This window comes from Rhopalosiphum maidis, chromosome 2 (assembly GCF_003676215.2).
Source record: "Rhopalosiphum maidis isolate BTI-1 chromosome 2, ASM367621v3, whole genome shotgun sequence".
Lineage (NCBI taxonomy): Eukaryota > Metazoa > Arthropoda > Insecta > Hemiptera > Aphididae > Rhopalosiphum > Rhopalosiphum maidis.
The window spans coordinates 3,184,617-3,211,584 of NC_040878.1; the positions used below are offsets into that span (position 1 = coordinate 3,184,617).

Consider the following 26,968-nt stretch of genomic DNA (forward strand, 5'->3'; position numbering starts at 1 on the left):
TTAATACGTTCCAGACCATTTAATCCGTGCCGTCCCCACAATGGACTGCTCACTACAGCTAAAGATGGGGGGAAGGTGTCTTATCACGACCCATTCCGCGTCGCTGTGCTGATAAGGCGTGCCCACGTTTCCATCATCGTTTAATATTATTATTTTATGACGATTAATAGTGCCGCCGCCGTCACAGATAACGAAATACCAAGTTTAACCTCATAATATCTATTAAGCAAAATGTATGCATGTATGCATTTATATATATACGTGTTTAGCTGAATGTCGGAAGAAAAAAAGTGAGGCAACAAGGGCGAGGACTGGAAATCCAGCAGAAAATAAATAACAAAAACTTGGCGCTCAGACGATATTAATTAATATTTTTTTCTTCTTTCACTTTGGGATTTTAGCGTTATACATTCTCGCGTGCGGGTTAGCTAATTAATTATTATCATTATTATTATTTTTCATTTTATATACACAACAGCGCCGTCGTGTATTGTGTGTGCATTTTTTTTAAAAAGGCACGCCCCAAAGAATAAATCGCGAAACTAAAACGTCGACAAGGGTCGAATCTGGCGATAGAAGTAATAAAAAAAAAATACCAGATTTTATAACCAAAAATAATATACCATGTATTATAGGACATACGATAAATGTATATAATTTATTTAGGTATAGATCCATACTATGGCCAGCAGTGCGTGCATAGAACTCACAGAAAACGGTTTGTTGTTGATGTTGTGGGTGAAAGGCAAACGAGAAACACATACACATATATATATTTAAAAGAGGGAGAGATAGAGACCGTACAGCCACTAACTTCCACTACCTATATAATAATAATCATATAAAGCGTGTATGTACGATCGTATATGTTAAATCTGAGACACGACCGCAGAACGAATTGCATTGTACACGAACGCCTTGGACAATATATTATATACGTATTATATGCATTATGATTTGTCGATTTTATGATTTCTCCGTATTTCTCCTTTTTATTATACATATATATATTAATAATATTATGATATGAATCCGAACTCTTGGCGGCAGTGGCCGACATCACGAAAATGGTATTGGTAGGCGGGCCAATGTGGAAAACTGCTGTCGTCATTTGTATATAATATTATTCTAAATGTTTCTTGGCAATGCCATTTTTGCTTGATCACGAAATTGTCTTGGAGCGGACAGCTGGCGGTGGTGCAGGTGTATATACAAGACGTTGACAGAATCCAATTTGTTCGATGTGAAATTTCACGTCATAAGACTCGATGAAAAATTGTTGTCTTATGCTTTCTAAACGTTTAGGTTATTGGTTATAATTCAACATTAAGCAAAATAATAATGAAAACGTACGTTACCAAAAATATAATTTTATAAAATAATGTGGGAATAAAATCATGCAATTTTTGTCGATAAATAGTGCCACTCTGAATCAGCTGAGACATTTCGAGACACTAACACTATAAATGGAAGACAGTAAAAAATAGCAGTCGATATAGACGTCAAAAAATATTATGAATATATGTTAACAGAATTATGATTCTCGAGTTAACGAGCTATCAAAAAATACATTTATTCGATGATTAATACTTTGATTTAATATAATTCGTTTTACTAGACGGTTGCCGCAGGGGTGAGTGAAGAAGAAATTTGAATCCGTTAAAGGCTACCCGCTCGTCATAAGAGTGGGTAATAACTATGAATTATGTCCCAAACTCTGCATATTATACTGTATACATTGTTTTTACCATTCAAAGTTGTATAAACGTACAATTATTTTTGAAACATGGTTTCCAGTTAATCATAGCGTATTATATATTTTACGATACTCGCAAGTATAATGAAAATTTTCATAAAGTTCATTCAAACGAACAGTTTTCAAAAGATATCGCGAACAATTTACAATATACCAACATAATATTATGATTGTTTTAACTTCTGTCTTGCATGTTTACGGAAACATCATATTGATAGGTTCTGAGCACCATTATATTGGATACATATACGACCACTTTGCAAATACTTACCGTGCAGAATATACATGTGTCAACAAATCAGAACTCCGTATTTTATAGCTATATACTAGCTGTAAGCTGTTAACTAAATCGAGACGGTAAAAAAAAAAAACAAAAATACAAGAAGAACAAATGGTCATCGTCATTATTGTAATTTGTCTTCGTTCTCCAAAAAATATAAAAATAGGATACGCGCGTATATATTATATATATATATATATATATATACGAATGGAAAAAAAGTAAATTTATATACTTGGTCCAGTTATTTCTTGTTGTTACGTATCATGGCCATATCGTCGTCGTTCGACATCATTGACCTTGGACATAACTATATATATATATTATATAATACTATTTATAGCAGATGCATAATATGCAGTATGTACAAGTTGTTGTCGCGCGTATTCGTCGTTTTAAAAACGAACGGTTTTCTCCTATTTTGTACTTTAATTAAATTATACTAGCTGAGTTTGTGTGTCATTCACGATACTAGTCATCAACGTGAAACGCGTTTTATACTTTCTTTGCCGTTCGCGGCGGTACATTTTTTAGGGCTCGTGACACGGGTCTCTATTCTCTAAAGTCTAAATAAAGACGACTGAAAGGTTCGGGACGCGGGTGTGCGACGAGAGAGGGTTATGAACGAGTGCTTTAGAAAATTACTTTAACCGGGTGAGCCACACCCATCACCTGTCAATTCAACCTCTACAAGACTTTTCTTATGGTTTTTTTTCTTGTTATTATACTTTCTTATATAGAACTCACGAGTTTCCTGTCAACGAAAATAGCCTATACCTGCGTGTATTTCATTTCTATCATCCCTTCTTCCCTCAGTTAGTTCCACTTCCACGTCGGGATGTATAACGCTCGATCCAATCGGTAATCGGATCGGTGTCCGTAAAAATAGACGATAGGTTATGAAAAATGATCTTCTCCGACTTTACTCGGATTGCGGTGCCTAAAAGAAAAAAAACTTATGGACATGTATGCTCATGACGACATCGTATTAAATGTCACACCAAGATATACTTAACACAAACGTCTATTTTTAAATAATAACGGTGAAATATTATTCAAATTTAATTTTTATAATATAATAATGTTAATGTCACGAATATTTTCTACGTGTTACTATACTTTTACTCTGCTCTTAGAATCGTTCCGAAATTTTGAGTTTAGAAACTATTGTATAATCTTCTCCCATACACATAAGGTGAAAAGTCGTCACTCTTTAGAGTATGTGTAATATATATATATATATATAGATTATAGAACCGTAATTTTCGATTGGCCACCAACGACGAATTATTACAATGAAAAATTACATAATATATCAAATAACAGCATTTGTATATACTATTCCATGATATATAAATATTGTGTTTAAAAAAGAAAAATAGGTTTTTAAATAACATTTAAATTCTACTTAAGATCAATATTTATCTGATTCTTTAGTTTCTTATAAGTATATAGAATACCGATGAAACACTCGAAACCGTTTTTAATTTTTCTATAAAGATCAACTGTTTTTTGTATACGCATAACGTTTTGGTATAACATAAACCATATTATACAAAATCGTTGAATGATATGTAAAATAAATTACCTAAGAAAATGCGTTTTTTTTATGTTCAAATTTTATTACACCACAACACGATAAATTATAACATTTTTAATGCAATAAAATCTAGATATATTTTTTAATTTAAATCTTTCTTTTAATTTTTATTAGGTGTCTAACAATTAGTTATCATATAAAATGTAAACACTTCTTTTTGAAATTATGCAGCTAAAGCCTTTCAAATATTATTCGACGCTTGTCATTTAGGTATACCAACCTTCCTTTTATAGTAATGATTATTATGTAGTCGTAGCAAATGTGTGTACTCGGCCTAAACCTGTTTCATATTGCTATATCAAGCGTAAAAACGTCACATTCAACCAATTGGAAAATTTTCGATTTTTTATGATGTACACCTATATATATATATATATATAATATTTATTCCAAGCAAATTAGTTGTATTCAGTATTATTGTATTAAACAAATAAAAATAAATATATTTTTTTTTATTTGTTTTTATCTTTAAATATAATTTTTTTTTTTTTATTAGTCTTTTGACGAGAGGAAAGTAAAATATGAATACTACGAGGTCTCTTCGACACATTTTAATAGGAATTTCGTCCAAAATGACATGCGCGCGCTGTTGTGCGTTTGAGTTATATTAGGCATCATCATGACAACATGACTGAAAACAGTGATAACAACAATAAAAATAATAATAAGAAAGCCGGGGTCCCTTGACTAAAAGAGGGTTTGTTGTTAGACGGTAGGGTTCCCAAGGGCGGTCGGGCGGAGTTGGAAAAATCAATAGTTTTGTTTCAAATGCAGTAACAGCGCTCCCCCCCTAACCTAGTGGCATATACAGTATACACAAAGTAGTTGTAAATTATTTTATTTAATTTTTACGCGTTTGTTATACTGCAGTATGTTATCATTTTATCGATCAAAATAATTTATGTAATTTTATAATTTATAATCAAATATCGGCGCCTTATAAATAATTCTCATCATGGGTAAAATATAAACCGTAATATTTAAATGTCGATTCTAGAAAACAACATTGGCTATAACATTTACTTACATGCAAAAATATTGTGTCTGATAATAAACCGAATATGTCGTACGATTGAATTATTAACCATGATTCATCTGTATGTAAAATATTTATTCTTGCGAAATCAAAATTTTTATATTGGGTTTGACTATTAAATGTTAACGCACGTCTAAAATTAATGATTGTTTACCTAACATAGGTACCTCATATTAGTTAAGTCATAACAAAGAAATTATACGAAGGTCGTGTTTGTTTTATTAACAATATATGTAGCAATGTATTCAATTGCAGCAGGTTAAATATCTATATGTATGTATATCAGTTGAATAAATGATTCCAGAAGCTGCTTATTGATCGAATATTGACCGAAATGTCATATATTTGCTTAAAAAACAAAACGATAGAACATATTTTACGAGTATTCTTCTGATATATAATATTACACACTTAGACTTCAGAGTGACCGAAAAGGATTTTCCGTGTAAGCCCTTGGATTTGATAACCGAAATTTCACGTTTAACAGCTAGCTTGTACTACGTTCATTTCTAGCGCGCTAGAAGATCAAGTCAAATTTGTTTTTGTAAATATTTCTATAGAGACCTAGTATCTTGCTAGTCCATACTTGCTATGAAATAACTTATTATTTTTTCGATTTACAGTATAATAGTGTGATTATAATAATTTCCTATCGAAATTAATTTATAAATATTAATTTATTGTATTCTGTTTACTCGCTATAGAACATAACATAATATGATTTATCAGTAATCCAGTATCGTATACATTGGTAAATGTATTAAAAAAATTGCACACAATGTTGTTGTTTTATTTTTTCATATTATACCCCATAAAAAGGTTTCCTAATTTTTATCTAGAATAATATATTAGAATTTATGCTGAGTAATCATATTTTTCGACTAACGTTCTCATGTTACGTACTCGACGATTCTGTATATATAATGTGTATATTACACATTACACTGTGGTATATACACGTTGATCGATTGGCAAAATAGTTTTTACGTAAAAAAAATGCACAGTAAGCGCCTATAGCTGTGTAACCCTCTGAAAAAATAGCTTTTTTTTGTGGTATTTTCCCTGCAGTATCTTCTATACCAGTAGATAATAAATTATTAAAAAAAATATATCACGTTAGTATTATACATATACAGCTGTAGTTTATAATATCTGAAATTGATACTAAAATAAACACGTTTAAGTGAAAAAACCTCTTTTGACGTTGCTAATGAATCACCGGATCATCGGATCTCGGTTTTAAAGATAAATATTTGTTTGGTCGAACAAAGTAAAAATCGCAACGCCGTTCTTTTCTCATAAAACATATATAATTTACCGATTCCTACAGCTCATATACGTAGACCGCAGACTCGCACTCTTATACGTATATAATAATTATATTATATATTTTAGTCATGTAGATATACACACGATAGTCGTTCGCCGCACAAACGGCGTCGGCGGCGGCGGGTCGTACGAAAACGTCGAAAATCGTTACTTTTCAAGGTCTCTCACGATAATCCCCTCGTCTTTCACACACACACACACACGTAGTGCAATATTCGACTATATTTCTATGTATATTATACTATACTCGAATCAAATTTGCAATTTGATTTCGCATATTATCGTATATACTCGTATGTATGTCTATATTTATCCCGTTCCTTTTCATCCGTCGATAATAAATTAATAATAACGCAATCACTGGTGATGACCGTATTCGATTATATTAAGACTTGAGACCAAAGGGCGGATCAAGGAATAGTAAATGGGGAAAGATTAAACTGTATAAAATATCACACACGTATAAATATATATTTAACATCAGTATATAATTTTAAATTTGTATTTACTATAAACATATAAGAATAGAATATTTTGTACATAAGTAGGTACTGTTAAAGATAGCTTTTAAAGTACTGTATTATATTCTAAAAAATTAACCAATAAACGAAAAAGAAATTTTTAAATATTATTTAAGTTGTGTGTTTATATATATGTACATACACAATTATATATATATAGACGCTTATAAATAAAAAAAATGAGTTACTGAAATTTCTGTAATATTTGATAAAATAAGTTAGGGGGCCCTATTTTCATCCTTCTCTTCAATATATTTACCATATAAATTAAAATTAAAATTATTAATATTTACTAGTTTATTGTTTGGCACATTTATGGAAAAGGCATAACTATTAAAGTTTATTGTAATCTGTGTTTCAACGTCACTTTCAGTATTATTTTATACTATATGTATTCATAATTTGTTATCACTTAAGATAAAATATAATACCTATCACAAAAATAAAGTATATTATAATAATTTTTTGTATTTTATTATTAACATTGGCTTTATTTTCTAGATAAACAGTAGTTATAGTTAACGAAGAATTGATTTTTAGAAGGGTGCCCCCGCTGGATTAAATTTAACAAAATAATTTGTGCTAAGAATTTATGATTTATTAATTTTGCGTGTCTTATCTGGTATTTGTTAATTCAAATCCTAACCCAATAAGTCTAAAGGTACGTAAATTTGTGTAAATTGTTGCATTTTAGCACTTCGCATTACCATTTATTGTTTTAAACGTCTGCGTCAATATTCCTTAAAATATTATAATCCATTTACTATGTACGTCTTATATAATACATTTATATAAGCTATACATTATTAAAATGAACCCGCGTATGTAAATAGCATATGCCTAAGACAAATTTGTTATTTTACGCATTCAGAGCACGCTAGTCGTGAAAGCACTTCCACACTCACATACGCCTTAAAACCCGTAGTTAACGTAGGTATACCTACTATACCGACAAAATATCTATATAATATACGGAAAACACAGCGTATGAAAACAACGTTGTGCACGCGTGCATATGTGTTATTATTATATTGTGATTTACTCTTTTGCTCAAACGTGTAATAAATAATAATAATGTTTTAATGTATCGATCGAATTAATCGTCACTGTAAAATTATACAATATTACCTGTATACAATAATATGTATATTTTATATTAGACAAGTAGATTATATCTTTGTCTTCTCACGCAGTAGATTTCGATTATTCCATATAGTAATATCAATACGGATTGATACTGCCCTTACTATTGCCATATTGCGGTGATTATTTGATTTAATTCAGTTGACTCGATAATGTGTAGGTATAAAAGCGTATGTAAATTATGTTTTATTGCTGTTATATATATATATAGAATTTATATTTTATGCGACGTATTTGCGGTCGTCACACGTACGAACATAATAATATATATAATATGCTCAGGTATCTACAGAGTACAGAATTTAATTGCACGTGAAAGTATTATATCGTAAATATAAAATTAACTATTATACGTATATTTTTCTTTCTTTATTTTGTGTCGCCGTCACCATGAAATCGCTTTTTCATGTAAAAACTTTTAAATTTCCCAAGCGTAATGTAACACCTATATATTCTATGAGATTTTTTTTTATGGTTTTACACTTGTTTTTTGATTAAATATTAAACACAATTTTCCGTAACATTTTATTTTATGTATAATGTATATATAAGTGTATTGTGTGTAGGTTGAAATCGACTTTTTATGTAGTTTTTATCCGTAGAAGCGCAATTATTTCTAACGTCTCATTATAGTATACTTATGTTTTTATTTATATATGTTTGCGCGACGCTATTAAACAAATTTAACTTTTGCTAGTCTGATTAGTAAAAGTTTTGGGTCCATGTATCATGATTTTTTAATCATTTTTGTTCGATAACCGTCGTGATTATAATCGAGCTCCTCTCGTATTATAATGCACTGTAATATTAATGGCGTAGATATGGGTATTATGCGTGGGATAGGTGTATGTATGTATGTGCGTATAACCAAACTTATCAAAAACGGGGGAAGAGGGATAAATATTATTAAAAAATGCTCGTAAAATTAACATTTCACAGTACATGTGAGCGAGTATAAACGTGTTGTAATTTATAATGTAGGTATACAGAACGCCAAATCCTCTGCCGCCTGTTGAAATGTGATATTTTAAAATTCGCGTAATTAGTATTCGTGTACACGGAATGTATATCACATTTCTAGAGGTAGTTTGAAAGCGAGTAAACAAAGCTGCGGTAGAAAATGTATGAGGTTTTCGTTTTTAAATACCCAAGTGGATCGCCCGTTTTATTATTACTATTATCGCGATCATCATACTATTACTATAAACCTTCACTTTATCCATTTCTCATTTCACCGTGGCAAAACACTTATTATATCATAGATATATATACATACGGCATATATATGAAGGAACTCTCGCCGGAATATTTGCTGCGTTAAAAAATATTAAAAATCGATTCTAAGTACAAAACGATTTGTGTAAAAAAAAAAACAGATAGGTCCACATTATAGGTACAGTAGGTTATCACTGTATGGTATTTACTCTAAATTTGTAAAACATTTACTATACATATTCTATGTGTTTGCTTACAATTATAATGAAATAATTTAATATAATTAAATATTCATAGTAGCTATAGTTAATATTTCGGAAAATATTGGAAATTACATTTTTTCAACGTTAAAAATTAATAATATAGATTGTCGTAAGATTACCACCCATTGGTACTTTATTAAAATTGAATATGCTATGAAAAAATGTTGAGTGTAAATTAGTCTTTAAAGTTTAAATGTCCATACATTACTTTAACAAAAATAATAATTGTACTAATTGTTATTCGTAAGATAAATAATAATAAATAAACATCACAATATATTGTACGAATACGATTATATTTGCTTAAACTTTCTTCGTGGCTTTATTTAGACGAGACCTAATTTCACCGTTTAAAAATTTATGCGGTTTATTTCACGCGTATCTTAGATTGTCATTATTATGGCTGGTATATTAAAATATCTGTGGCGCCTAGTTCCTGCAGCATGTTTACCTACATATATGTTCTGTATAACAAACTGTAAAATATTTAAATTACTGAGTATGTGCCGTGTAAATGCATATAGAAATCGAAAAGTCTAGTTGAATATCATATTTGTGACGAAAGACTGGGTCCACAGCCAGAGCAGCTGTCGAGTGAATAGACGACAGAGACTAATGCGCGATGATTTTAAAAATAAATTTTCGAACAATCGCCGTGTGTTCTCATTCAACCACCTCTATATATGTTTTTTGCTCGTTATTTTTATCTCTGGGGGCGGAGGGGAACTGGAAAATTACCAAGTGATTTTCGCGTAAAGGGAGGGGGAGCAGCCTTTTTGGCAAACAGTGAACCCCGTTATTATTATTATTATTATTATTATATTTTATTTATTTTTTGCGTACACGCTCTGCCGGGTTTCAATTAAAAACTCTACAGCCGCTACCGTAATCGGGTTAGCGAAACGAGTTTACGTGCAATCTGCCTTGAAAACCCGTAGGTACCTATGTGTTTATGTATATAGTTATATTATATTAAACACTTCGGATGTAGGTATGTGTTCGTATTCGCCTAGTTTACACAGACGCCTGAGGATATATATTATATACTATATTGTGTAGAGTACACGTGACGAATTATTTAAGGACATCGTAGACTAGACTCAACGCTAATGAAAATGCACATTTGTACACTCGCTGTCTGCAGTGGCATTATAATAATACAATACTTCTCTATATTCATGCAGTTACTGCAGCATCCTGACATGCACGGTTGCTGCAGCCTGCAGTGTAAGGGCGGGTGTATAATGTAACAATACATTATCAAGCTATAATTACTCTTGTATATAATATATATGTTTATAAATATCATTTTTTTTCAAACAATATTAGCATAAGCCTCTTTTATAAGCGTAATTTTTACAAGGTAGCGGTATTTGTTTAATGAGTTGAACTTTGAAGAATAAGACGCAATGCGCCTTCTTTCTCTCATCTTGTTCTTTTTAGTTTAAAAACATCAGGTAATACGCATCTGTTGAAATTAATCGCTTATAAACATGATGATGATGTATTTGCGTATAAAAACGATTAGTTCCCCAGTGGACAGAAAAAAAAGGTTACTTACAATCTTAGTTACATTAAACTAATTAAACTTCAGTGTTTAATAATAAAAAATATAATGACCCTTCTTAAGTTTTCGTGATCGAATTAAGTTTGCCGTCACATTGAGAAAAACATATTTTTCTTTTTTCGTTTTTCCTATTATTGTTGTATCGAATTTTTCAGACGACCGAAAAAGATTTACGATTTTGAAAACTGGTTGTGAACAATATTATTATTATAGGTATACCTAATATTTTGTTATAATAATCAGTTTTGGTGTTACGCAACGATGGAAACCGAAACAGTTATATTCTGTGTTTTACGCGGTTGCGGTGTATTTAACTACTGACTAAAAGCCATATTACGCCAACAATAAGACATAACATTTTAAATCGTAATAAGATTATATAACGTGATGATTATTGTAGTAATGTAAAAAAATCCATCACACGAATAACGAAGTCGAAGTCTTATTTGTAACACTTTATCCCGCGTCACTGTCGAGCGCAATAAACTTCGTTGTGGATTCGTGATATGTATAAGTATACATGAGAATACATCATAATATACTAAATCTGTGTGGAAAATCGTAGACAATTTCAATAATTATTGTTGTAACGGGAAATTTTGACGACACTAAGCCACGTATAATATATATAAATATATATGTCACTGATAAACTATACAAATTTCGATTTGCTATTTTTGTATATCGCGGTTTTGGCGTTATTCAAACGAACGTGCAATTTTCACGATTCTAATGTACTGCAATAATGCACTTTTATTGCGAGGTGGTTCGCACACACACAAATAATACATGTATAACAATATACAAAACTTCTTTATAGTATATGTATAAGACAATGGGCTCTTGCGCAACCTTCGCGGTAGGTAAACTCGCGTATAATTTTTTAAATTATTATGTTAATACTTATTACATATCGGTGTAATATACATAATATGGACTGCACAGAATTTTACTCTCGTGTATACGAGAAATATATTAATAAGGATATCGTAAACGACGTGTAACGCGTGCGCGGGTGAAAACGTGATATACCGCGAAATTTGTTTCGCTATTTGTTTTCAGAGCGACGTCTTATCGCACCGCAAAATAGATTCGAGTAAATGACTTATTATATCACTCGATATTTCCGCACCTAAGTTATGTTGTGCTGCAAAGTTATGGTTACCGTCATTAATACGAATGTAGTTCAATGTCGTCGTCTTACCTCGTCACATATATATAGCAGCTGACAACGACGATGACCAACACGCAGTACACACTCGTTGTAATTGGCATACCTACCTATAATTTATGTACTCGAGCGATCTACACACATACACACAAGTGGCGGACACTGTTCGCACTTCACATCAGATTATCACTTTACCGTAGCGGGTGTTCGTCATAACACACTCGTACCATATTATATTATATGTATAAGCGCGCGGGACGTTGACCTCGGCGAAAAACTCATCTTCGTCCTTCCATCAGCGTCGTCGTCGGTTCCGCTCCAGCGCGACAGCCAACGCAACCGCGCACTGTTTCTTTACATACGTATATACGACGACGTGCGTGTATTAATGCTAGCGCGTGTCCCTGAAAGTTTCAATGGCGACGTAAGCGGCCCGGAGACAGTGGCATTCGCGTGTTTCGAAATGCTGACGGCAAAAAATTCCACTACTACTCGAACTATATTATTATGGCGGGACGCTGCCGTATGGCGTTGATTTAACGCACACACTCTTACGTTCCGGCGTTTGACCACAGCATAATGAAATGTGTTTAATTATATTATCGTGTACGCTCCGCACTGAAAACCTACCATCACGCTGCTACATTAATAAACTCTATGTTTGGGTATATAGTGCTGGAACTGGAAGGACATTTTGTTTTTAAAAAAAAATTTTTGCGTAATCCTATAATTATATTTTAATCGGTAAAAGATTTAAATCAACAGGTGCAAATTTTTACGCATCGCCTTTGTATTTTTCTTCCGATTCAAGCGCTCTGTTTACATTTATATTTACATTTATTGTCCTACAGTTGTTATGACGAAATGAATCCTATAAATTCGCATGCGAATTTGTTGGCCTATCTGATCCATTAAAAATTATGGTTAATCTCCAAAAGCACATTTCACTTAGGTATATTTAGATATATTATTTTACAACCGCGCACTTTTGTTTAACGCCGGATTCACAACTACTACGTTATTGTGTGTTGTTTAATGTGCAGTATTTTATTGCATTCCGATTAGCCGTTGTAATCATGGTATAGTTATTATATATATGCACTTTAACCATTATGATCTACAGGGTTGTGCCGAACTCGTCTTTGTGACACGACACACTATTGATGATGTAACTGTGAACCTGCAAATGCTTGATCTGCGTTTCTACTTCTACACATAGATGGTTGCATCTATTTTTATTTTTTATTTTTTTTTATCTACGTTTAATGACAGCAATTTAAAAAAAAATCATAATATATTTTATTATACTAAATGCCTTTACAATATGGTATGTATCTTGCACACGCTATAAGACTATTCACGCAGTATACAGTGCCACAGTGCCGTGAAATATAGTAAAGGTATTATTATAAACATGTCGCACTGTGTATGTGCGGATTTCGCAGCCGCGCCGAGTTTTTCGCGTCTTTTTGGCAACGCGTCATCGATCGGCGACGCCGCCGTCGAATTCACCGAAGGTCCCTCGGCGTAAACGGTTGTCGCTGCCACCGGAAAATGCTCGTCGTTGTCGTCTGTATATCATTTGTACGTCAAATAAATGTCTCGCGAAATAAAAAATGTAATAATAACGCTTTATTGCGCACGACGTAACGAATATTATATCATTGTTATTATTTAATAATTTGTAAAAGCACGACCCGCCTACACTCGTGGAATCTCTGCCGCGCGCTTATACAACGTAAAATATGTATAACAATAATAATAGTAATGCCGAACACGACGTGTGGGCACGGGGAACGGGAAAAACTACTATTTTGACCGTCAATCGTCCGGCGGCGGCGGCGGCTATGTGTGGGGATGGTTGTGTACGCCGCTCGCGTGATATAGCGGCGCAGTGGCGTGCGGCGGCCGTAGTTGATGGCGGTGGAGACAGTGGTGGCGGTGGCGTCGGCGGCGGCGTGCCGCGGGGGTCGAGTATTGATTGGGCACCCCTTTTCGCCCCTACCACTGCCTGTCATGCCACCGCCGCTTTATCACTGTACGAGTGTTTGTCTGGGTCCCCCTCCTCGCCCCGTCGGCCCGTAGACTATACCTACCTATATAATATATCTGCCCGCCCTCCCTACACCGCCGCCATCACCCCGACATCGAGCGCAAGGATTAAGTTGCACCTTTTAACCGCGTGGCAGGCCAGTCGGGGTACGTTATTATAAGTCCTAGGTCGGGAATCATCGGTTTATTCAATAATAGAATAATAATAATAATAATAATAATACGACAACAGTGTAGACGACGAAAAAACCGTCATCATTGTCGTCGGATTTACAGCGATCGTGTCGCCACGTAAATCTCAGAGTTTATAACCTATATAATAGTATTATGCCTACCGGAGTGTTGTTTTCACATCATATGGACCATATGGTTATTTGGTAAATCATCAAACACGACCATTCTAGCTATTTATTTTTTTACACTATACATTTATTGAAATTCTAATTATTATAATTTTTAAGTGTTTGGAATGTCCTATAGTGATAGAATCTTTCTTTTTGAAAGAAATCTACCGGTTTTTTACTATTAATTGGCGGAAAATAATTTATTGTTTTGGAAATGTTGATAGATTATAGATCATTGATAAATTATTGTTGAAAATTCGAACGAGTAGTTTCGGAGTAATTCAACTTTTAATGTATTAAATATATTATCCATATAATCATCAGCTTGAAATATGAGACCTTTGATGATACGAAAATTGTAACAGTTAATATTACCTAATATATATATATTACAACTTATAATAATTGTCCTAGTATAATAGTTTTTAAATAGGTATCTACTAGATTAAATATTAAGTACATAGTATATTTTATATTTTATGTTTAATATTTATTTTAATGGTTTTGTAAAAATATTATATACCAATTAATAATATAATATTATTTTTATAATTAATACTTTTTACCCTTTTATTAACAATATTAGACGAATTTAGTGTAGGTGAAAAATAAAAATCCAGTAGCTGATTAGTTGAAAGTAATTTTATAGTTGTTTGAGTAGTTTGAAATAGCACTCTACTTGTAACGACGCTAATATACAGTTGCACACGATTTTTTCTTGGAGCAATTCAAACAGCTTACTGATTTTTAGGTGTATAACGTTTAGCGAGAGCGATACTATATATTTTTTCTATTGTAAATAGTACATTTTTATTACTTTTTTTTCGCAGATTCAAACTTTTTATAGATGTATTTGTTTAAACATAGTAGGTACCTACAGGTAAAGGTTACTTAATAGCTTAAAATAATACATTTGATACTTAGTATTTAAAAATATTTGGTTTTTAAGTATAAGTATATATTATTTAAAAATTACTAACACTAGAATTTAAATAAAATCATACAATTATAAAGGGGATGTGTGAAGTTATAGTTAGGTCACCTAACTTAGATAAATCACTATATATATTTTTGTATAATACGAGTATACTTCGTTAAGATATTATATACGCCTATTCAAATTCACCACCACGATTAAATCACGCTTACATATATATAATACCGCATTACTGCGGTAGAAATGTATGCCTGTATAATATATATACACATTTAAGTATAGGTTATAGCTAGTATTATGTATAGTGAATATTATTTTATTATTATGGTTACACTTATATTGTTCCAATGAAACAGTTTCATAATATTCGATCGCTTCTACAATGCGTATTATAATATTACATAGACATAATGATTTTATTAAAACAACCGTCAAAGTAATTATGATAAATAGGTATTCGTGGTGAAATCATGTCGCTAATTATTTTTCTATTATATACCTATAAAATCTCTTTTTAATTGACGGGTTATCAGACGGTTGTCTATACGATTATTTATATATCTAATCATAGTGCTGCAGCTTCAGTGCGCTTTTAGGTTGTGATATTATTCAAACGTTGTTCAACGTCAGCAGCTACTTACGCAATTTCATTTGGCTTTAAAATGACAAAATTTATATGAGTATTATGATAATTGATTCCTACTTTTTTTCGACGGAATAGGAAATTAAAGTACGTTTGGTATCGGTGGTACGGCATTAAAATATTAATTACGCTATTTTCTGCAACGTGATAAAAAAGTTAAATGACTTTTTTCGTCTCATATTGTATTCTACATTAAGAGCATTAGGTACTTTAAAATGTGATATTTTTTTTCTACTGAGATTTTTCAATGTTGCTATCACAGAATAAATTATGCACTGAACTTTTTTTAAAATAAATTTAGTAAAACGCGATGGTTAAAAATAGTGTTATCTCAAACAAATTAATAACACGATTGTAAGTCACGCACGCAAAACACACGGCTTTAATCCAAAAAATACTAAGTACCTACCTCCTAGTGCCTACACGTGTTTTTTTTGTCTGTTGTACATTTGAATACCACTTTCATTTAATTTTATTATTCTAAAGCGTATATACTGTTTCCATTAATTTTCCGACCATTTAGTATTTACGCCGCCCTGTGTCTGGAAACAGCTAAATAGACGACAGTCCCAGGGATAGTTTTTCTATTCAGTCACCTTATAAGAGAACGTGTTGTGCCGCGCGGTAGGACAAGTCGTATCCTTACAGATAGAACAAACCGCTCACCGGCGCAGCAGTAGATCTCGCGGCCGAGAGGGTTGGTTGAAAAATTAACCTGCTGCCCCACCGTGAAGGTGTGACAGTGACGTGTGACCAAATTACATTAGAGCGTTTCGTACTCGCGTACACATATTATATGTATATATAGAGAAACAGAAGCTGCATGTGTCGACGACAGCGGTGGTCGCATCCGCGTTTCGAATATACAACACTTCCGATCAATCTCCCGTTCACCCCCCACCACCACGATTAATGGCCTAGAAAACGTCAAAAACTTACGAAAATACCCCAACGATTTCGCCCCATCGGCGTTAAAGCTTCATTTCGGCTCGTTTGTCACCACAGTCGCCGCAAATGCGCAATACCGAGATACGGGTGGCGAGAAGGGTGGTATATAACTACCGTGGGTCGGTGTACCTTTACAACGTCGCGCGCTTGCAGCAGCAACGTGCGTTTGCCAATAAAAACGCCGTCGTTGTGTGAGGCATATAAATCACCGGCAGATTTTTGTCTTGCAAAAATTACTATTATAATACAAGTCGCGGTCGCTGCAGCTGCAGTAGGTATACGCGAACATAATAATATATCATTATAACATTAACTTTATACGCTTTCAATTTGCATTCGCTGGCCGATAGTTCGTGTTCATGTTGTTTTATTGCCACCGCGTAGTTCGGGGCCAAAAACACGACGTATGTACGTAATATATTTTAACGGAACAAAGAGGCATGCATTATATATTTTATATGTGTGTGTGTGTGTGTAATGTGTATCATGCCAGTACCTATGTATATGTAATCGACTTAACAAAAGTTGTACTCCTGCGCAGCTAGCTGGTCAATATAAATTATACACCACTTGATACGTGTATTTATATGATATATTATATCGTATAATGCATAGGATGTATTATTAAGATAATTTACGGAAAAGTCGACTAGAACAGAGAGTGAGCGCGATGTGATGGATGGATCTGCGGGGACGTGTAGCGCAGAGTGACGTCGTGATGGTCCCCATTATTTATAGACGCACATTTAGTGCGTGTAACGGCTATTTGGATGGCTAACAACGCCACCACAGTTACATTACCGCGGCCGGTGAATAAAAATAAATTTCTGAAGAAATAGTAAGAAAAAAAATTAAAAAAAAAAAATAGTCCAAAAGTAAACATATGTCCGGTGGCCCTGTATATGCAGTAGGTACCTATTCACACGCGGCGTTTGTTGCTTTTGCCAGACAACCGTGTGCCGACACCAATCACGTGTCAACGTTTCGGCAACGTGTTTTAATTAGATGCCATAGCGTCGGTCGGTATTAAGTCGTGGCGGCTACGACGAAGTACTCCTTTTGAAAAAGTTTTTCTATCGACTTACATATATGATAACAACCTGATGTCAAAGTTGCTTTTTGCACGAAGCAAACTTTTTAGTACATTATATATTATGTATATATCATGTATAAACTCATATAGCCAACATTTAACACCGAAGAGGGAGGTTAGGTAGTTTAATAAATAACATCGAATGTAATCGATTTTTTATCATTTATTTTCCATGCATATTCAATAATTTATATTTTGACCGAAAAGTTTCCAATTTGCTGTTCACACGTCCAAATTATATGTAATATTATGTCTTCAAAAATAAATTGTATCATATAAAACCACACATATAAGAAAAAAACTATAAAAAAACATTATTTTATACAAATACATTGCCTAAAATCGTACTCGTTGTCTAAAAGTATTGTTTTAAGCTCCTGTGCGTGTGCCGTTTTTTCCTATTGCGTATATACATTATACTATAACAACAGTAGCATAATATTGCATAGATGATGGTATTTAAACAATTATATTAAACGTCAATATACTATATAATTTACCTTTGAATCATTTATAATCTCAGCTGGATAGGTATTATAATATAATATATTACGATGAATAATTTCTCACTAAATATAAATCGAGTGGTATTTCATTTAACCGTCGCTGTTGATATCTCAGTAAAATTCTCCAGAGTCTTGTTCTATTGTATCGCATGATTCGACATTTATATCAGAACAATCATTTAGCTGTATATGGTTGTACTGAACACGTATATATATATATTAGGGTATCGTTGTATAATTAGTATGCATTAAATACAGATAATATAATACGAATCAAAATATTCCAGGCACCGAAATCTAATGCAATCGTAATAATTGAGATATTTGTATGTCTCAAAAAAGGTACTATTCTTTTAAATATTAACTTTCGTACATACTCTCAAATTCCTATGTTTTTTGTATATTACAAAGTAATTGGGTTTACAGTTTTAACATCGCACTTCTTGGTTCTTCATAATGAACTCTGAACGATTGAGTGACTTATAATATGAATATAATATAAAGTTTTATAACAATTTTATCATTCACATAAAAACCGTATTATTATATTTTTTGAAAACAAACTTTTCAGTCAACTTTAAGTAATGAAATATATTAAGATATAACGTTAGTACACGTTAATGTTCTGTAAGTCAACTAGACTGGAAAAACATCATTAATGTTATTAATGTACTTGAACCGAAATGGAATTAGTTTGCAGATTATAGACGGTTGTAAACAAATTCCACTCGAAACTGTATATAATAGTGCACGCTGTCCTGTCCATACGTATACCTATAGTGCTTTGCGTTATTTTTATGTTTCATGTAGTATAATATATTATTTACTTTATTACTAATCAAAATTATTCCCTATCACACATACAATAATAATACTTACGTACTTCGCCGCGTATGTAATATCTGTATTATTATATCATAAAATTGCATATAGTTTCCCATAAATTTTTTTGCCTATATTATGGGTACATATTAATTACCTATTAGTTTTTTTATCGTTTTGATTTATTAATGGATATAATAAATAATAACACGTTAATACTATAATATAAGTATTTAACAAAAATCGACTCTTACTATCATAATAATAGACCTGATTAGTCGGTTACTAGACGGTATAACTTCGTGGATGAATGAACGACCATACAACAAACACGAGGATTAGACATTATTGTAAAAACTCGACAAAAAGTCTTTTTGTATAAACATTGAGTATAATCCCTTTCGGGGTGGTCGTTCGCACGAGATAAATGATTTTGTTTATTCTGCAGCCTGCTGGCGATTATAATATATATTATACGTCTCGGGTTCTGAGCTTTTTTCTCGCAGCGTCCCGTTTTTGTCACAGACCGTAATTTACCTAACGTACCACATGCACATCATATAATACATATATATATAAATAATGTAAGAACCACGGCTCGTATACTTGTCCCTTAATTAATTTGTTTTTTTTATGTCTATCCACAGATTCCAAGGGATCACTTCAACGAGGGTTACTGAAAAGGTTTAAAACTGGCTATCGCTACTTCCAAACTGTATTCCCAGGCTCCTTTACGAGTGTCAACGAGGTAAGAGAATAAAACGTTTATGCACACAGCGTTTAAAAATGACTTAATTTTAGCTAAACTCAAAATTAATTAATAATCAACAAAACTTATATAATGCATATATACATAAATATACACACACATGTATTCTCATATGTATCGTGGTTCTGTTAGGCTATACTTATGAGCGTCCTTGACCGAACCGTGTTCAAAGTTGAACACGAATTATTATAATGCCGGATTTAACGTTTTCGTGTCGTTGATGTGGTTGGATAGAATTTTCCGACCTCAGAGGCCCGAAGGAGGACGGGAATACTATTCCTCCTACTTACATGAACACACCCGACATTCGCGTCCGTTCGGCCGTGTTCATACCTGTTCATGACAGACCCTCTATTTTTCAGCCTTAAGTAAGTCACATGGGTAGTCAGAGGAGTCTATTGTTGTAAAAAAAAATAATAACTTCGTAGATGTGTAGACGTATGAGTAGAAGTTTGCGGTTGATATTATGATAGTGTCCGTTGAAAACATTTTATTTTAATTGTTTTATTTGATTTATTATATTGTTTTTTGTATACTTCTTAAAATAACTTGACAAAAACGGCTTGATCAAAGTTGGTACATAATATTATATACATATATAGATTTGTGCAGTACATCAATATTCTAGAATCATTAAAAAAAAATTCACTAATCTACTAATGCAGCGTTCAAACAGCTGAAATGTGCACATGGCTTTCAATATATTATTATAATTATAATTAATACTGACATTTATCGATTGACGGACGCTAATTTTCTCTTGCATTAACACATATATTAATGTATATATTAAATATATATTTTGTTCTCTTCTGCTTAGACTATTTATATACATATATATATATATATATATATCTTCATTCTTTTATTATTATTTTGTTACTTACCGTGTTTAAATATATAGTTTTTAGTGTGTTTAGAATTAAAAATAACACAAAAGGCTGATATGTTTTTATTTGATTTAATTTTTATGTATATACATTTGAAGTCTCTAGATTGGTTAATAGTCGTCCCATATGGTATTTCTTGCATGGTTATCAAATTTGATTGTGGACAATATTTTACTCTGATGGATATTTTGTTTCCTGCATTATATTATATCAAATCAAATGAATTGGTATTACAGGAAAACGATCGTGTTAAAAATAAAAATAAATAAATATTATTCCAATATGTGTCTATTATTTTACAAGTATTATGTATCTAAAAATCTATTTATAAAATCTATTTTAATATTTTTAATTAATATTCTATGATTTAGTGTAACGTCATCGAGTGTTGTACTTGTCGTTACGAATACTATGTTTTAATTATACATATATATAGTCGTTTTCAACTTATGCATTATTCAAAAACGTTTAATACATGTACGTATTCAGCCTTTTGGCAAAAGTAATTTTTCTCTGTACATATTTAATGTATATCGTAAAAGGTCACTATGACTAAAGCTATATAGGTTTTTATTTCGTACGTACGGGACAAAAGAGATCACTTGAAATTGAGCCTTTACTTTTATATACATATAGGTACGGACTCGTTTACATTAAGGACTAGCTATAGTCATTAAAAAATGTTACCAATAAATATGAGCCTCGTTTACAAAATACCACTCCCTTTTGTATAAGTGCATATGACGCTATTAATTATTTATCAGTCTAGTTTACACATACTTTTCTCATACAAAAATGCAATCTCTTACATATTATTTTCACTGTTTGATTAATGATGATTTTACTATGAATAAAGGTGGTTTTTTCTTGGTGTTATGGTTCAATGGAGCGGTAAATTAATGTTCATCTTGGTCGAGCTAAAGGGTCTTCAGATAAACAATTTGCGGAAAAAACCGCAAAGGAATGGTTGATATGTAATAAATAAATAAATAAAAACCCCATAAACCGAAATTGATACCGTTTTATAATAGCCTGGATTAGATACACACGCACACACTTATACCCATGTACTATACAACGATAGGTATAAGTATAAAAAAAAAACAATATGAAATAATGTAACACATAAGACTTACGGAAATGCTATACATATATTATGTTGGTCGAGTGTTCTACATTTCTAAATTTCAAGTGTTGTATTATAGTCGCATACTTCACGTTTATTTTAAATATTTAAGATATACAATTTATGGTGGATATTGAAATAGAGTTAACCCTGCAACCGTGTATTATAAAGTCAACTATAATATGTTTTTTAGTGAAGTTAAAAAACTTTATCTCAAATTCTTAAGTAAGATATAAAATGTCGAAAATAAACGTATAAAATGGCTTTTTAAGAACAAAAAAATCAATTAAAAACAGAGTTATATAGTATTAGAAATAAAATTACTATGTCACAACGACGTGAATTGCAATCCGCGAGTATACCTTGTATGGTTATTGCGTATTTTTTATGCATCAGTATAAATGCATGTGCAGTGCATAGGTTATTATTACCTATTACAATATTCATTTTTAAATTATTTTCAAGTATTTGTATTATCACACACTCTCACAGACATTATATAATAACGATAATTTATTATTATAACACAGGCTTACGTATATAAATAATTCTGATGTTTTTTTTTTTTACTATTGTGGATCACAAAAATGATTATAATATTCATTTTTTGAAAAGGCCACAAACACAACCTTTATCGTTAATATATACCTATAATATATTTGTGCGTATTATTCATGTTATTTTTATTATTATATATATACAACTGGTGCAGTATTGTGTGCACCGCACTGCACAAAATTTATGTCGCGGTGTATTTCCCGTTGGAACAGAACAACATTGTGCGATGGAGGGCGGTTGTCGAAGTAGTGGTTTGTGTATTCCAACAAACGACTGATAATATACATATTATATATGTATATGTAGATAAATTAATGTATATATATATATATATATATATATATATTCATGTACACAATATACATCCATGGGCCTTGGCTGTCCGTTGGGCCGTTAATCAATTCGCAACTTTTAACCCGCTACAGATTTATTACACCCGCCCAATTCATTCGCTGCCGCGCGTTAAACGGATACTCCATCGCTGTTGTGTGCACTTGCGCCATCACAAACACCCCCCTCCCACTAGGGGATCAAGTATTATTTGATTTCGACGAGCTTGACGTTAACTCTGGTTAATCCCCGGACGTGTAACCTTTCCTCGGACACATTCAAAGGATAGAGATGGGTCCTCGTCCTTTTGGTTTCAACGGGTGTGGACAATATATACGTAGGATCGCGGGGTGTAAAGGCGTTTTTGACAAATCTCGTATTTTATTAATATTACGTATTTCAAACCATCAATTAAAATCAACCGGGATCAATAATAACTGTAGGTGAACTGCGTGTTTAAACTAATCTCTGCAGTGACTAAGCTAACTGGATAAAAGACAAGAAAATGCGAAATAAGACACGTATTTTACGATTTTTATTTTTATGTTTGATAATATTTTACATTTTATGCCATTATACCAGGGCTCTGAAATAATATCGAGATCAATGCACTCGCGGTGGCGATGGCTTTTATACATCACCGCCCGTCAACGGTATTTTCCTCTCTCGCGACCTCCGCGACCATAGTCATCGTTTGTGAATACAATATGATATATATATATGTGTGTATAAGAGTGAGCGCCGTTTAGTGTTTTTATTATTATTACTTTTTTTTTTTTTTAATAGCCCACCATTGCCGCGGGTTTCGTCGTAAACAGCAGAGTTCTATTTTTACAAAACGACCGGTACGCACGTCGTAGACCGCGAACGTGAATATATAGGTTACCTAATAAAGGTTTTCGATAAACGTCACCAAAAAATGGTGCCACCTCCACGCGTCTGACGCCGTCGAACCCCACCCTGCTACTATCATTAAAAAACGGTAATCGTGTGTGGTAAATCAACAACACACACGATTATGTTTGACCGTGCGCGATGACTGTGTATACTATACTACTACGTATATAATATTTATTATAATATATATATACGCCGTTTGTACGTTTGGTAGTTGTTGTTTCGGACAGGAAATAACGCCGAACCACTCCGTTCAATATAATATATTATATTTTATGTGTACGTGTATAATATACGATTTCGGGGTTTGTCTGCAATATATAGCCTTCTTTCCCCTTTTTATGGTGACGAAGTAGTAGTATAAAGTGTATACCTAATATATTATAATACGTAATTTACGTAGACGTAATATATATATATATATATATATATATAACCATCACTTGCCCTACCTCACCCTTCGGCCATCGTCACTATAGCTTTAGTATAGTTAAATTCGGTACGGCATGGTACTCACAATATACTCATAAATGCAATAAATTTTAGAGTTACATTACCTACTACGATTGGTTTGGATAGCTATATTTCTGTTCGTGTCATGATGTTCGTCGCAATAACCGAGTTATTGTATAAGCAATTGAGCACACGATCGCTGTATGTTGAACTTCGTTTCGCAGGGTGCGTAATGCGTATTCAGTATTTTATCAGTCATTATTATTGATTTTATAACAGATAATCTATAGGTGTATTTATAAAAATCGATTTAGTTAAAAAATATTGTAAGTTAAAGCAAGGTTTTTGTCATCATAACAATATTGATTGTTTTGCACAATCATTGGAACGCATAATACAAAATTAAATAATTATTACAGTATGCATTATGTTTATTTATATGTACGTGGACACGTGTCTCGTAATAATTGATAATTAATTTCTCAATGATTCTCAGAAATATTTCCTCATTTATACAAGTCTTGTACCTTGAGGTACTTGTATCTATACCGTTGTTTATTAGTGTAATAATATTTTTAAATCGACAATAAAAATATAAAAAATGACTGACATCATTGGTTAGTTTTATCACGATTGACTGGATCCCATGACACTATATCAATGTAATATATTATATATTAAGTATACAAGTCTAATAATATACGAGACATGTATTCAGTTACCTAATAAACATCAAATGTATTTTTGTAAATATATCATACAGTAATAACTTTATTAATAACAAAAGGTATATTATATTATTATAATATGTGAATTCTATAAGTTATATTTTTAACTCTATACATATTATAATAACTTATATTAAAACTTAAATAAAAAGTTTTTAAAAACGCGTTATTCTGTTAAATCAGTTTTTAAATATATTTTTTAAATCGATTTATTTTATGTAAGTCTTAAGTATTTTCATTTAGTAAACTTTCCAAGCTACTCTAAAGCACGTTCTGTTAGTTTGCGCCAAGTATTTACGTTTTGATTTTAACTCGCCAATAAAGTTTTACTGGTGTACAAAAAGAAAAGAACAGAAACATTATAATCGTCATTGTATAACATAAACAATACTGAAATTACCTCGAACAACTATAAAAGCATGTGTTACCACCATTAAAAACTAAAATGTATGATACAATTCTATGCAGATGGCAGATGCCGTGTACATAATGGTTATCACCGTTTAGAATTATTGACAATTAAAATTATAAAACAGTCAATAGGTAATAAATATAGAATAGCTTCCCTTATTTTTTTATTACTACTTGATTTAAAAAAAAAATATCTTAAAATCTTTTATTTTCAAATATAAATTTGTAGACTCTTCACGCGTATTCTATTTCTGCATTATATTTTTTAAAAAAAAACTTAGTAAAATCATCATACTTGTTTGTATATAAAAAATATGACAAATTAAGAGATATCTACATAATTATTAAACTTTGAAACAGTTAGTTAAAAATGACGAATTTCATTACATTGGAACTCGGGAAAGGAATTTCGTCTTAACCTCACATGCACCTGTTAGAGATTGTATTTGAAACTATTATCGCGGTTATCATTAATCAGAATAAGTACCCATTTATAATAATTTAATTTTTTCTATGAGACATAGCTGTACTCAACCTCGGAAAACTATTTGTGTGTAACTTTATGATAATATTACGCATCCAAAACTGATTACGTGATCATTCCTATATCGTGCGCCAGTCGTGTTCAATCTCTGCTGAGATCGCTCTCGGAGGCGGTTGCCCGTGCCAATATAAGGGTCTATCTACCGTTCAAGTACTTATATATATACATTATAGTTGTATATGATAATAACGTTTCTGAAGAATCTCCTCGGCATTCAACGGAGCAACTTTCCGGGTGTATTCATTATCTCTTACACAGGCACTCGACTCAATAATATATACTCGCAAAATTTTGTGCGTGCCGCTCGACTGCCATGTATATACTCGTATCATTATTAGTATGATTATATAAGACGTATCGCGTTACACTCCGATTCCTTTGGCAAGTTGTGGCTTGGAGGGTGGTAGCTAACGATATATAGGATATTCAGGTAGGTGGAAAATTTAGTGGGGTTGAGGAAGACTAGCTGCTGCAGTGAGTGCGCATAATCTCTTGGCAAATTCACCAGCTATATACGTCCCAGCGGAATATAATGACGCAAAATTGCTGCGGTTGCATTTTATACGCGCACAATGCATCGCGCGAATATTATTTTATGAACGGGGACGGAAAAAAATGATACGATGGCGACACGGGGATGTAGTGGGGTCAAGTCTCGACTTGTATGTATATATAAATTATATAGAATGAAAACTTTCCGGTTGGATGCCCCTGCCCTCGGTCGGTACTCGGTACATATTCAAGTATATATTATACATACATTCTAATCCTTCGCCAACATCAGTGTGCATCGAATAATATTATGCGTGTGCGCGTATAATATATAAAAGCGCTTTTATTAATCCTTTTCCGCAACGAGAAACCAGAGCCAAAAAATGTGCCTGTCTCGTTTTATATGATATAACCAACCAGCTGTACTCGTTGATTGTATATATATATATATACTTGTTGTTATAGTATATGTGGGGTACCTGCAATGCACCAAAACGCTTTTCCATATAGACGCGAACGATTGGTCGCCCCACATTTTTCGTCC

General features: G+C 32.3%; 1 protein-coding gene across 2 annotated transcripts in view; it reads left to right on the forward strand.

The window, feature by feature from the left end:
• Positions 1 to 26,968, forward strand: part of LOC113551453 (RNA-binding protein Musashi homolog 2) — a 59,116-nt gene that overhangs the window by 14,136 nt on the left and 18,012 nt on the right. Inside the window, exons 2-3 of one of the 2 annotated variants that reach the window (XM_026953702.1) lie at positions 19,874 to 19,974; positions 20,128 to 20,363. In XM_026953702.1, the coding sequence (XP_026809503.1) occupies positions 20,335 to 20,363 (29 nt within the window). In that variant the 5' untranslated portion in view covers positions 19,874 to 19,974; positions 20,128 to 20,334. The remainder of the gene's footprint in view (positions 1 to 19,873; positions 19,975 to 20,127; positions 20,364 to 26,968) is intronic. The other variant, XM_026953703.1, reaches the window with a different exon arrangement.